The following is a 15,123-nucleotide window of genomic DNA, read 5'->3' as shown; positions in this document are numbered from 1 at the left end:
TTCCTGTGTCTGTGAGGTCAGAGGGGAGATGGGAGGGAGGGAGAGCAGTAGCAGGGTTAGTAGTTTCCTGTGTCTGTGAGGTCAGAGGGAGATGGGAGGGAGGGAGAGCAGGAGCAGGGTTAGTAGTTTCCTGTGTCTGTGAGGTCAGAGGGAGAAGGGAGGGAGGGAGAGCAGTAGCAGGGTTAGTAGTTTCCTGTGTCTGTGAGGTCAGAGGGAGATGGGAGGGAGGGAGAGCAGGAGAAGGGTTAGTAGTTTCCTGTGTCTGTGAGGTCAGAGGGAGATGGGAGGGAGGGAGAGCAGTAGCAGGGTTAGTAGTTTCCTGTATCTGTGAGGTCAGAGGGAGATGGGAGGGAGGGAGGGCAGTAGAAGGGTTAGTAGTTTCCTGTGTCTGTGAGGTCAGAGGGAGATGGGAGGGAGGGAGGGCAGGAGCAGGGTTAGTAGTTTCCTGTATCTGTGAGGTCAGAGGGAGATGGGAGGGAGGGAGAGCAGGAGCAGGGTTAGTAGTTTCCTGTGTCTATGAGGTCAGAGCTCAGTACTGCTCAATCTGTCAACCACACCGAGGATGGTCTCATTCCAGGCCGACTACATTGAAGACAGCCATTGACCCATGGCTGCTGGCCAAGTCATCGACTGTGCTGTTGGGCATTAGATTGCTATACCATATGATTTGGTTCGCTGATATGTTAAACATCTATCGAGGAGTTGTGACATCTGGCAGGCGACATCAATGTAGTCAGCCTGGAACGTGGCCAACCTCATGAGTGGGGTTGGAAGAGAGATGGGGAGTGACTCAGTTACCAAGAAGCTTTCAGCAGCCATCATGTTGACTAGCAGAGACAACAGAGGCCATAGGGTGGCAGTGAACCGTCATAACAACCTACTGACTAAACTGGTGTTTTGACATTAACTGTTGCTTTGACACAAATACAAAACACAATATATCTAAGAGATGGAAAATACAATGAATATCTTATACAGTAATGATGACACCTGCATAGTTACATCTGGGAAACTGAATGACATTTATCTTTGTCAGGTTGTTTGTGTTGTGGTTTGCACCAAATTCAGCCTGATGATGACTGTGTCACACCTTCAAGAGGGCCTCAAACTTTACTGTGGGTTCTGAGGGGGAAAAATATCACCAAAAAAATGTATATAAAATATATACCTGTTAGTGGGAAAGAGATAAACAGTAGTCAGAAGTCACCCTGATGATTGACTGATGACTGGTATCATTCCACATTTGATCAAATTTACAATATTTTACAAAATATTTAAATGGAAAATTAAGATGTGGTAGTATATTCTATTGTGTGTACTTTAGTGTTTGTGGTTTGAAGGAAACACTGCTGTATGTGCCCAGGTAACTAACCCAAACCCATCTACCTAGACTGTATTTGTACACAGATAAGTAATGTAAACCCACCTACGTAGGCTGTATTTGAAAACAGATAACTAACCCAAACCTATCTACCTAGACTGTATTAGAACACAGATAACCAACCCAAACCCATCTACCTAGACTGTATTAGAACACAGATAACCAACCCAAACCCATCTACCTAGACTGTATTAGAACACAGATAACCAACCCAAACCTATCTAACTAGACTGTATTAGAACACAGATAACCAACCCAAACCCATCTACCTAGACTGTATTTGAACACAGATAACCAACCCAAACCTATCTACCTAGACTGTATTAGAACACAGATAACTAACCCAAACCCATCTACCTAGACTGTATTAGGACACAGATAACTAACCCAAACCCATCTACCTAGACTGTATTAGAACACAGATAACTAACCCAAACCCATCTACCTAGACTGTATTAGAACACAGATAACTAACCCAAACCCATCTACCTAGACTGTATTAGGACACAGATAACTAACCCAAACCCATCTACCTAGACTGTATTAGAACACAGATAACTAACCCAAACCCATCTACCTAGACTGTATTAGGACACAGATAACTAACCCAAACCCATCTACCTAGACTGTATTAGAACACAGATAACTAACTCAAACCCATCTACCTAGACTGTATTAGGACACAGATAACTAACCCAAACCCATCTACCTAGACTGTATTAGAACACAGATAACTAACCCAAACCCATCTACCTAGACTGTATTAGAACACAGATAACTAACCCAAACCTATCTACCTAGACTGTATTAGAACACAGATAACTAACCCAAACCCATCTACCTAGACTGTATTAGTACACAGATAACTAACCCAAACCCATCTACCTAGACTGTATTAGAACACAGATAACTAACCCAAACCCATCTACCTAGACTGTATTAGAACACAGATAACTAACCCAAACCTATCTACCTAGACTGTATTAGAACACAGATAACTAACCCAAACCTATCTACCTAGACTGTATTAGAACACAGATAACTAACCCAAACCCATCTACCTAGACTGTATTAGAACACAGATAACCAACCCAAACCCATCTACCTAGACTGTATTAGAACACAGATAACCAACCCAAACCCATCTACCTAGACTGTATTAGAACACAGATAACTAACCCAAACCCATCTACCTAGACTGTATTAGTACACAGATAACTAACCCAAACCCATCTACCTAGACTGTATTAGAACACAGATAACTAACCCAAACCCATCTACCTAGACTGTATTAGAACACAGATAACCAACCCAAACCCATCTACCTAGACTGTATTAGAACACAGATAACTAACCCAAACCCATCTACCTAGACTGTATTAGAACACAGATAACTAACCCAAACCCATCTACCTAGACTGTATTAGAACACAGATAACCAACCCAAACCCATCTACCTAGACTGTATTAGAACACAGATAACTAACCCAAACCCATCTACCTAGACTGTATTAGAACACAGATAACTAACCCAAACCCATCTACCTAGACTGTATTAGAACACAGATAACTAACCCAAACCCATCTACCGAGACTGTATTAGAACACAGATAACCAACCCAAACCCATCTACCTAGACTGTATTAGAACACAGATAACTAACCCAAACCCATCTACCTAGACTGTATTAGAACACAGATAACTAACCCAAACCTATCTACCTAGACTGTATTAGAACACAGATAACCAACCCAAACCCATCTACCTAGACTGTATTAGAACACAGATAACTAACCCAAACCTATCTACCTAGACTGTATTAGAACACAGATAACCAACCCAAACCCATCTACCTAGACTGTATTAGAACACAGATAACCAACCCAAACCCATCTACCTAGACTGTATTAGAACACAGATAACCAACCCAAACCCATCTACCTAGACTGTATTAGTACACAGATAACTAACCCAAACCCATCTACCTAGACTGTATTAGAACACAGATAACTAACCCAAACCCATCTACCTAGACTGTATTAGAACACAGATAACTAACCCAAACCCATCTACCTAGACTGTATTAGAACACAGCATCAATACAGTGAGATTCTACATCTGTAGGAAGGGACTGTTCTTTGAGTTATCAGGCTAAGAGTCCTGCTGTGTGTGTGTGTGTGTGTGTGTTACCTGAGTACTGGTCTCCTGGTCCATTATTAGGAGCAGTGTCTGCTGTCTCTTCTCTCTTGGTGCTGGTCTCACCGTCTCTCAGGGTGTCTGCACTGATGTAGATATCCACAATCCTCTCCTCCATCTCATCTCTGTCAAACTTGACCTTCTTGTTCATATCTGGATCGGCATAGATTAACTTTGACATATTTAACAATGCCTGGGTCTTTCTTTCTATGTAGGTCTACTATACGTTAAGTCTCTGCTTCCAGTGATATCTCTGTCTCTGAGTCATCTGTGTTTCTCTGTCTGTGTGACTGCTGTAGGTGTTAACTCTAGGGAAGTATCAACAAAATGACACGGGTAGTTGTGGCTATGCTAATACAAAAAATAGAACAAGTTTGCATACTTGTGTACGTACTTGTTTGCATGTGTGTGTGTGAGAGATTGTTACAGTGCTTATTGTTAAACCATTTTCTGTGGCACAATATAAATCATTCCATGTCTCTACATGGTCATCTTGTCCAGAGTATATCTCAACACAGTCCTCCTGCCCAGGGAATGGGACTTGCTATTTGTGGTGATGGACAGGACACTATCATACCAGGAAGATATAGATAATAGAGGGGAAGTGGAGAACAAAGTCTAGCTGTTAACATATATTAAATATCATATGTAACAGCCCCAAGATAATTCAGGGAGTTTCCAGAATTCCCCCTTCCTTTCACATTTCTGCTGATTTGGACCCTCTGTTTTCGCCCAAATATACATCAACATGTTCAGGAGGTCCAGGACTACAAACATGGGTCATTATAATGTCCATACAATAGATGTGACACTACAAACTGCTCCAAGTGGATATTGAGGGTGGGTAGGCTTAACCAGTGAGGATGAGATGACAACAGAAACCACCAGGGCTCTCCTCTCACTTGATGAACCTGATTGGTGGAGAAGTTTTTGAGTGACAGCTGGTTGAACCATTGCACTTCCCTCTTTTGGGACCCATATAGGGGAACAACAGTCAAATATGAGCATTTGATATTGTGCTTATATGTAACTTGATAACAAAGACTGACTGTCATAGATGATTAAGTAACATCCTTTGATACCCTTTGATATCTCTACTACACTCCTATACAGTGTATGTAATGGTGGTTTGGTAGGGTTGAGAATGTTTGCACCAGACGTAAATGGGAGCATGTAAATATATGTAGCAAGTAAGAAGAATGTATTTGAATTGTAATTGATTAAATGCACTGCATGTAGAGTGTGCAACAAGTCAAATGCACTAACTTCATGTTGTATCTGATGATGTGTGAAACATAACTACTGGTACACAGGAAGCAACAAACAGGAAATAAGAAGGACTTTTATTAATATGCTACTACAAACAAATAATAAGTGTGTTCGTAGGTTTGAGACAGAGCGAGAGAGAGAGAGAGAGAGAGAGAGAGAGAGAGAGAGAGAGAGAGAGAGAGAGAGAAGGAGGAAGTTATTTGCACTGTAGGCTACTGTACATGTTACAGTATGTTGTCATGTTGATGTTAAACCACTTTTTCACAAATCCAGTTGAGTTTGCTGTCACATGACATGTCATTCCATGCCTTTAGAGGACTCTGATCTTTGTGTATCTCAGCACAGTCCTCCCCAGTAGGACCAAAATTATCAGGCTGTTTGACATACCAGTACCTACAGGGTTAAAAACAGTCAGGTATCATGGTTAATTCCAGTACCTACAGGGTTAAAAACCATCAGATATCATGGTTAATACCAGTAAATGCAGGGTTAAAAACCATCAGATATCATGGTTAATACCAGTACCTACAGGGTTAAAAACCATCAGATATCACAGTTAGAACATCACAATCCTAAATAATATACAGAAATGCTTCATCTTAAAGTTAATTTTGTTGACTGCTATCATCAATGACAGTAACCTGTATAGAAAAAGGTTGAATGGAGTCTTATTGACAGATTAGTTATCATCTTTCACCCTGTGGACAGTGGTCTGCCGTCCACCCATTTCCAGGTCCACTCCTTTACAGAGTCAGTCAGACCAATCCAGACTCTCTTCTTGAGGTTGTACAGAAATGTCTGTTGTCGAGAAACATAAATATATATACACTACCAGCCAAAAGTTTTAGAACACCTACTCATTCAATTATTTTTCTTAATTTGTACTATTTTTTTACATTGTAGAATAATAGTGAAGACATCAGAACTATGAAATAACACATATGGAATCATGTAGTAACCAAAAAGTGTTAAACAAATCAAAATATATTTTATATTTGAGATTCTTCAAATAGCCACCCTTTGCCTTGATGACAGCTTTGCACACTCTTGGCATTCTCTCAACCAGCTTCATGAGGTAGTCACCTGGAATGCATTTAAATTAACGGTTGTGCCTTGTTAAAAGTTAATTTGTGGAATTTATTTCCTTTTTAATGTGTTTGAGCCAGTCAATTGTGTTGTGACAAGGTAGGGGGTGTACAAAAGATAGCCCTATTTGGTAAAAGACAAAGTCCATATTGTGGCAAGCACAGCTCAAATAAGCAAAGAGAAATGACACTCCATCATTACTTTAAGCCATGGTCAGTAAATACGGAAAATGTCAAGAACTTTGAAAGTTTCTTCAAGTGCAATCACAAAAACCATCAAAGCGTTACGATGAAACTGGCTCTCATGAGGACTGCCACAGGAAAGGAAGACCCAGATTTACCTCTTCTGTAGAGGATAAGTTCATTAGAGTTACCAGCCCAAATTAATGCTTCACATAGTTCAAGTCACAGACACATCTCAACATCAACTGTTCAGAGGGGACTGTGTAATCAGGCCTTCATGGTCGAATTACTGCAAAGAAACCACTGCTAAAGTACACCAATAAGAAGAAGAGATCCGCTTGGGCCAAGAAACATGAGTAATGGACATTAGACAGGTGGAAATGTGTCCTTTGGTCTGGAGTCCAATTTGGAGATTTTTAGTTCCAACCACCGTGTCTTTGTGAGACGTGGTGTGGGTGAAACGGATGATATCCGCATGTGTTGTTCCCACCGTAAAGCATGGAGGAGGAGGTGTAATGGTGTGTGGGGTGCTTTTCTGGTGACACTGTCTGTGATTTATTTAGAATTCAAGGCACACTTAACCAGCATGGCTACCACAGCATTCTGCAGCGATATGCCATCCCATCTTGTTTGGGCTTAGTGGGACCATCATTTGTTTATCAACAGGACAATGAACCAACACACCTCCAGGCTGTGTAAGGGCTATTTTACCAAGAAGGAGAGTGATGGAGTGCTGCATAAAATGACCTGGCCTCCACAATCCCCGACCTCAACCCAATTGAGATGGTTTGGGTTGAGTCGGACCGCAGAGTGAAGGAAAAGTAGCCAACAAGTGCTCAGCATATGTGGGAAGTCATTCAAGACTGTTGGAAAAACATTCCAGGTGAAGCTGACCTCTCTCTCTCTCTCTCTCTCTCTCTCTCTCTCTTTCTCACCTGTTCCTTATCGCTGTTTATGATCACCAGGTCTGCTCCTCTCTCCAGACAGTCCTCTCTGCTCTCGTTCCAGGTGTTAGTCTTGGTAGACAGGAAGTACCAACTGGATTCAAACTTCTGCCAGCCTTCAGGACAGGTTTGTTATTCAAGATCAAAAACATTAATTTCCTTCAACTTATCAAACTAAACAGTTAATGAAAGAATACAGACACACTGTAAAGTGTGTGGGATTAATGATAATGTATGATTGTAAGTTTACTGACTGAGATTGGTAAGCCTCCTGTTAAGAATCTCTAACTCAGTCTGTAGCTGGTCTCTCTCTTTAGTCAGGGTGTTGTAACTGGTCTGTAGCTGGTCTCTCTCATTAGTCAGGTTGTTGTAGCTGGTCTGTAGCTGGTCTCTCTCTGCAGATGAGTTGGTCTTATATGCTAAGAAGCTCTTAGAGACCCCATCATCTGTCACAACAACAACAAAGTTTATCATTAAACGAGATAATCACAGAACTGCTGGTGAATTGTAACTTTTATAACTTCAGACTTACAGTGGACATACAGGCCTATGATCCCAGCCAGTAGAACACACAGCAGACCCAGACACACTGCAGCAACTCTGGAGGATCTCTTCCCTGAGCTATCAGGCTCTGTGGACACAGATACTGTACATAGCATCATCAATGAGACACAATCGAACATGGACCATATAGCGCAGGGATCATCAACTAGATTCAGTCGCAGGCAGATATTTGTGTTTTGCGAATGGTCAGGGGGCCGGAACATAATTGCAAATAATTAGCAGACTGCAAATTCACCGCAAGAAGCCCAAATAGATGTGAAATTGGACTAAAACGTAATAATTTCAAACCTTGTGTCAAGTCTTCCTCTGAAGCTGCCTCCCCTCCTTGTTCGGCCAGGCTTCGGCGGTTGTCGTTACCGGCCTTCTAGCCACTGCCCCTCCATATCTCATCATTCCATTTGTCTTGTCTTGTCAATTACACACACCTGGTTCATATTCCCCTCATTAGAATGTGTTTCAGTGTTCCCTCTTCCCCCTTGTCCTTGTGGGTGATTGTTTCATGTGAGATGAGTGTAGCTCGGTGGAGCTACCTGTTCTTTGTATTGCCAAGGTATATTTTCCCCGTGTGCTGTTTTTAGCACTGGACTGTTGCCGCTATTCTGCGTAACTGTGTACTACGGAATAAACTCTGTATTCTGTGATTTACCCTCCTGCGCCTGACTCCTTCAAATCACATTCTCAAACAATCTCCCACCCGCTATGGAGTCAGCGGGAGAGGAGCGCATGTCTGGAGTAGTGACACGGGTCCAGGAGCATTCAACGATGCTAGCCAGCTTGGGAGAAGCGATGGATCGGGTTCTTCAGGTCATCCAACGCCTGGAGAGTAGAGACCACGATCTGTCAAGACCAGCTGGGCGACCGGATCCAGCCACCAACACTCCAGCACCTAGAGGGATCCATATATCCCGACCACGGGAGTTTGACGGGACAGCTGCTCTCTGCCAGGGATTCTTCCTCCAACTCGAGCTTAATTATTCCTGCATCAGCCCGGCCCCATCGGAGCGGGAGAAGGTGTCTGCCCTCGTCTCCTGCCTCTCGGGGAAAGCTCTGGAGTGGGCCAACGTGATCTGGAACGAAGGAGGAGCCACGTTGGACAACTACGGGAGTTCGCTCGCCTCCTTCGGGACTGTCTTCGATCACCCGCCCGAGGTCGAGAGGCGGGCGAGCGGCTGGTCCACTTGAGGCAGGGGATGAGGACTGCGCAAGACTTTGCCTTGGAGTTCGGACTCTAGCAGCTGGGTCCGGGTGGAACGAGCGGGCCCTTCATTGAACACTTCCGGTGCCATCTGCAGGAGGATGTCCAAAGGGAGCTAGCCTGCCGGGACACCATGTTGTCCTTCACGCACCTGGTGGACATGGCCATCCGTTGGACAACCTGCTGGCGGCAAAAGGACGTCCTGGGGGAGGTCTGCCCGTTCCATCCCCGCCCAACTCGGATCCCGAGCTGATGGAGCTGGGTGGAGTGATGATCCGAAAGAGCGGAGGACGACAGCGCCAGTGTCACTCTGGTGGCACGAAGGGACATTACACCGCACAACGTCGTCAGCGTTCTTTTGGGTCTGGAAACGGCAGGCATGGCACTCTCGCATCACCCCAGGTATCGAACACCCACACTCGTTCAGTCCTCTGCTGCGCACTGTACCCTACCCATCTACTTTCCTGATCACATGGTAGTTCCCCAGTGTAAGGCGCAAGTCGATTCAGGCGCAGCTGGGAACTTTATGGACAGGGCATTCTCACACAGTCTAGGCATTTCATTGGTTCCCCTATCCATTCCACTCCACATCAGAGCACTTGATAGTCGACCATTAGGGTCAGGGTTTGATAGGGAAGTTAAAGCACCAGTCACCATGATTACCCACGAGACTCATTGCGAGCAAGTCACTTTTTTTTATTATTGAGTCTCCTGCTTTTCCTGTGGTGTTAGGTATCCCTTGGTTAGCACTCCACAACCCCACCTTCTCATGGCCGCAGAGGGTTCTCACGGGGTGGTCGCGAGAGTGTCAGGGTAGGTGTCTAGGTGTTTCCATTGGTCCAACCACGATGGAAAGTCCAGACAGTACCTCCACCATGCGCATTCCCCCCGAATACCTCGATTTGGCGCACGCATTTTCTAGAACGCAGGCAACCAAGTTCTCACCTCATCGGGCGGGGGATTGCGCGATAAACCTCCGGGTAGACGCTGTGCCTCCCAGGAGTCATGTGTATCCCCTGTCACAGGCTGAAACGGAGGCTATGGAAACATATGTCACCGAGTCCCTGTGCCAGGGGTATATACGTCCCTCTACTTCACCCGCCTCCTCAAGTTTCTTTTTTGTGAAGAAGAAAGATGGCGGTCTGCGCCCTGCATTGATTATCGACCACTGAATAAGGAGACGACACGATTTAGTTATCCTCTCCCCTTCATTCCTTCAGTGATCGAGTCAATGCATGGGGCGCGCTTCTTCACCAAATTAGATCTCAGGAGTGCGTACAACCTGGTGCGTGTTCGAGAGGGAGATGATTGGAAGACAGCATTCTGCACAACCACGGGGCATTGTGAATACCTGGTGATGCCCTACGGTTTGATGAATGCTCCATCCGTCTTCCAGTCCTTTGTGAACGAGGTGTTTCGGGACATGCTTGGTCACCGTGTAGTGGTCTACATCGATTACATTCTGGTGTATTCTGATGCGCGGGCTGAGCATGTGTCCCTGGTTCGCAAAGTGCTTGCCCGACTGTTGGAAAATGACCTTCATGCCAAGGCAGAAAAGTGTTTTTCCAGCAGTCCCTCTCCTTCCTCGGATACCGCATTACCACCTCAGGTGTGGAGATGGAGGAGATTGCATTTCAGCTGTGCCGTAATTGGCCGACTCCAACCACGGTTAAGGAGGTGCAGCGCTTTCTGAGCTTCGCCAACTACTATCGGAGGTTTATCCGGGGCTTTGGCAAGGTCGCAGCTCCCATTACCTCTCTGTTGAAGGGTGGGCCATCCCGCTCCCGCTGGTCTGCTGAGGCTGACAGGGCTTTCAGTAACCTGAGGGGTCTGTTCATCTTAGCCTCTGTACTGGCCCACCCTGATCCATCACTACCGTTCGTAGTGGAGGTGGATGCGTCCGAGGTAGGGATAGGCGCTGTCCTGTCTCTACGCTCGGGCACGCCTCCCAAGCTCCGCCCCTGTGCCTTCTTCTCTAAGAAGCTCAGCCCGGCGGAGCAGAACTACGACGCTGTTGTCCGAGCCCTGACCATGTGGAGGCATTAGCTCGAAGGGGCGAAACACCCTTTCCTCGTCTGGAGGACCACCGTAACCTGGCGTACATCCGGGCAGCGAGGAGGGTGAATCCTCGCCAGGCCAGGTGGGCCCTATTCTTCACCCGGTTTGATTTCAAACTATCAGTACTACCATACTACCGGTTAAGAAGAACGTGAAGGCAGACGCATTGTCATGGCTGTATGACACAGAGGAGAGGCCCAGAGACAACACCCCCATACTCCCAGCCTCCTGCATTGTGGCGCCGGTAGTATGGGCAATGGACGTGGATATAGAGCAGGCATTATGCACAGAGCCATCTCCACCTCAGTGTCCAGCTGGGCTGCAGTACGTGCCTGCTCTTATCCGTGACCGTCTGATCTACTGGGCACACACGTCACCCACCTCTGGTTACCCAGGTATCGGTCGTACAGTGCTCTGCCTGACCGGAAAGTACTGGTGGCCTACCTTGGCTAAGGACGTGAGGGTGTATGTCTCCTCCTGCTCGGTGTGCACCCAGAGTAAGGCACCTAGGCACCTCCCAGCGGGTAAGTTACAACCTTTACCAGTTCCACAACGACCATGGTCTCACCTGAGCATTGATATCCTTACCGATCTTCCCCTCTCCCAAGGTAACACCACCATCCTGGTCATTGTGGACTGCTTTTTCCAAGGCCTGCCGCCTCCTTCCTCTGCCCGGTCTCCCCACGGCCCTGCAAACTGCGGAGGCCCTGTTTACACACCTCTTCCGGCACTACGGTGTACCAGAGGATATAGTGTCTGACCTGGGTCCCCAGTTCACATCCAAGGTCTGGAAGGTGTTCATGGAACATCTGGGGGTCTCAGTCAGCCTGACCTCTTGTTTCCACCCCGAGTCTAATGGGCAGGTGGAACGGGTAAATCAGGATGTGGGTAGGTTCCTGCGATCCTACTGCCAGGACCGGCCGGGGGAGTGGTCGGTGTTCTTGCCATGGGCCGAATATGCCCAGAACTCTGTCCGTCACTCCTCCACTAACCTAACGCCATTCCAATGTATTTTAGGTTACCAACTGGTTCTGGCACTGTGGCACCAGAGCCAGACCGAGGCTCCCTGCGGTGGATGACTTGTTTCGGCGCGGGAGGAGACGTGGGACACTGCCCACGTCCACCTCCAACGTGCCGCGTGCGTCAGAAGGCCAACGCTGACCGCCACCGCAGTGAGGCCCCGGTCTCGTACCGGGTGATCGGATCTGGCTCTCGACCCGGAATCTGCCCCTCCGCCTGCCCTGCCGGAAGCTGAGCCCGTGGTTTGTGGGGCCGTTCAAGGTCCTGAGGAGAATCAATGAGGTTACCTATAGGTTATTACTCCCCTCTGATTACCGTATTAACCCCTCGTTTCATGTGTCTCTCCTCAGGCCGGTGGTGGCTGGTCCGCTCCAGGAGTCTGAGGTGCGGATGTCCCTCCGCCTCCTCTGGACATCGAGGCCCCGCGTACTCCGTCCGTTCCATCCTGGATTCGAGGCGTCGGATGGGGGGCCTTCAGTACGCTGTGGAGTGGTAGGGGTATGGTCCGGAGGAACGGGTGCTGTGTCCCAGTGAGGGATATCTCGATCCTTCCCTGTTGCCATCCGGCTCGCCCTGCTCGCGTCCTCCTGGCCGTCCCCGAGGCCGGGTCGGTGCGCTGCTGGTGCAGCGCCAAGTGGGTGGGGGGTACTGTCACAACTTCCTCCGAAACTGCCTCCCTCCTTGTTCGGGCAGGCTTCGCGTTCGTCGTCACCGGCCTTCTAGCCACTGCCTCTCCATATCTCATCATTCCGTTTGTCTTGTCTTGTCAATTACACACACCTGGTTCATATTCCCCTCATTAGTATGTGTTTAAGTGTTCCCTCTGCCCCTTGTCGTTGTGGGTGATTGTTTCATGTGAGATGACGGTAGCTCGGTGGAGCTACCTGTTCTTTGTATTACCAGGGTATATTTTCCCCGTGTGCCTGTATTTGTTCCAGTGTGCCTGTTTTGCGCACTGGACTGTTGACGCTATCCAGCGTAACTGTGTACTACGGAATAAACTCTGTATTCTGTGATTTACCCTCCTGTGCCTGACTCCTTCAAATCACATTCTCACACCTTGTTTACGTTAGTGTGTCTCTCTTTATTATACTTGGGAATAATTGGGAACAGATTTCCAAAATTTAAATCAATAGGAGCTGATTTCCTGGTGTTTTTACAGTCTGTTATGTCCCAAAAAAAATTAAATAAAGAAACTTGATATAGTGATTGAAACTAGAATTAGCGCAATGACCTCCATGCCATAAACCTCCAGTCAACTCTAGTTAGCAATGGCTCACAAAACCACCTATAACTTTCTTCATACTGGATATAAAAGTCATACAAATGGTATCCACAAACTCATCTGACTGTGGGGAAGTAGATAAAGGGCATCATTGCCAAAATCCTGAAGTATCCCTTTAATTAAAATGTTCACTTAGTCTCCCATTGATATAAATGAATGACTAAGTCTAAATTTGACTTAAGTGGAAGATAGGATTCGCCCCATATGATCTCAAAGTATGAAGAATCTATTTTGTATGATCTCTAAGTGGAGGAAAAATAGCTGCACATTTAAAGTGGTGGTTTCTCACCCCCATCTCTTTTTGTTGAGGGGGACTTGTGGTTGTTAAAGATACAGCTTCTCACTGCAACAGGAAATATAGTGGCCATTTACAGTTAACCCCTAGCCTTGCTAACGTTAGCCAGACAGCTAATGTTAGTAGAATTCATAACATATCATATGTTTAGCAAATTCATAACATATTGTAAGTTTAGCAAATTAGTAACATATCATGCAAATTGTAATTCGTAACATATCATACAAAATGGATGATGGTTATCCACACATTGATACATAACATATGAAAGGTAACATATCATACTAAATAGAGTGTCTTGCTTTACGTACAGAATACAAATGAAATACTTTGAGACCAGGTTGGAAATACACAGTGGCGAAGTTACATAGGACTTTATGAACATGAAAATAAATGTTTCTGCAGTTAGTATACATCCTACAGAGCCTCGAACATTTCAGAATATTTAACCTCTAATCTTAAAGGAACAACCTTTCATTTAGGAGATGTAGTATTTAGAATTTTATGTATCCATTTTCACAAGTATGTCATTTCAAAAGCTTTCCCTTGTGAAGTAAGGTATCTTAATTTGGAAAACACATTGTATTATGTTAATAAATATTAAGAATCTGTTCGTTACAGTTTGTTTTACTCAGTTGACTTTTGAAGCCTTGGGGCATGGGTATCGGCCAACCTCATTACATTAACATAATGTAAATTGTTTGTGTGGCAGTTGGAAGAATAATAACTATTGGTTTACTCTCCGATGTGTGTGTCTCTGTGACTACAGTGTACTTACCAGTATTCTGAGATTCAGATTGTTTATCTATGCTCCTGTTCACTGTATCCTGTCCACAACTCTTCCTGTCAACATTAGCATACATCTCCTCAGACTGCTCCATATAAAGGCTCATTCTAATTGCCCCCTCAAAATATACTTTGGTACTTTATGGAGCTGCAAACAGTACAACGGACAGTATATTCTGTGGTATATCCTCTTAAACAGCTGCTTTAGTTTAACAGTCTGTGTCTGAGAACGTACAGTGTTATAGATTTAGGGAGGAGTTCACACCTTAACCAGTGGTTTGAGCAGACAGCAACCTCCAGGAAGAGACACAACAGTAGATAGACATGCATGAGTGAGTGGGTATGTAGCAGACAGGTTCACTGGTGCATGGTGCATTGTGCTGCAATTGGTCACCTGCAAGTTGTCCCTTGTACAGTGAAGGGTTGTGAGTCATGGCTCATTAGCATCTTTTTGTTTTGTTTTACTTAGCATAAGCCTATGTCAAATCACATGACATGTTTCTAGTAAAATAATGAAGAGTCATTTTCCAGAGTACAATATGTCTACATCCTCTCCTCTAAATCTAAACACAACTATTAATGGTCTTGTTTTTTCTCTATTCCTCATTCTCTTAATGTTCTACTTCTTCCTCATGTCTCTCTGACACTAAGGCTCTATCTCAATCAGTCTTTCCTAGATAACTCTCCTCCCATCTGCTCTCCTCCTATCTCCTTTAATCTTATCTCCTCTCCTCCTATCTCCTCTCCTCCTATCTCCTCTCCTCCCATCTCCTCTCCTCCCATCTCCTCTCCTCCCATCTCCTCTCCTCCCATCTCCTCTCCTCCCATCTCCTCTCCTCCCATCTCCTCTCTTCCTATCTCC

The 15,123-nt window shown here is 45.6% G+C and overlaps 1 protein-coding gene across 1 annotated transcript in view; it reads right to left on the bottom strand.

Moving 5' to 3' along the window:
• Positions 1 to 5,597: 5,597 nt before the first annotated feature.
• Positions 5,598 to 15,123, bottom strand: part of LOC123481189 (C-type lectin domain family 12 member B-like) — a 66,593-nt gene continuing 57,067 nt past the window's right edge. The window contains exons 2-5 of the mRNA XM_045215829.1: positions 7,591 to 7,689; positions 7,313 to 7,504; positions 7,050 to 7,174; positions 5,598 to 5,618 (exon numbers count right to left, since the gene is read on the bottom strand). Coding sequence (XP_045071764.1) covers positions 5,598 to 5,618; positions 7,050 to 7,174; positions 7,313 to 7,504; positions 7,591 to 7,689 — 437 coding nt within the window. The remainder of the gene's footprint in view (positions 5,619 to 7,049; positions 7,175 to 7,312; positions 7,505 to 7,590; positions 7,690 to 15,123) is intronic.

The sequence above is a fragment of the Coregonus clupeaformis genome, unplaced genomic scaffold, assembly GCF_020615455.1.
Source record: "Coregonus clupeaformis isolate EN_2021a unplaced genomic scaffold, ASM2061545v1 scaf0528, whole genome shotgun sequence".
Lineage (NCBI taxonomy): Eukaryota > Metazoa > Chordata > Actinopteri > Salmoniformes > Salmonidae > Coregonus > Coregonus clupeaformis.
This window is presented reverse-complemented; position numbering and strand designations above follow the sequence as displayed.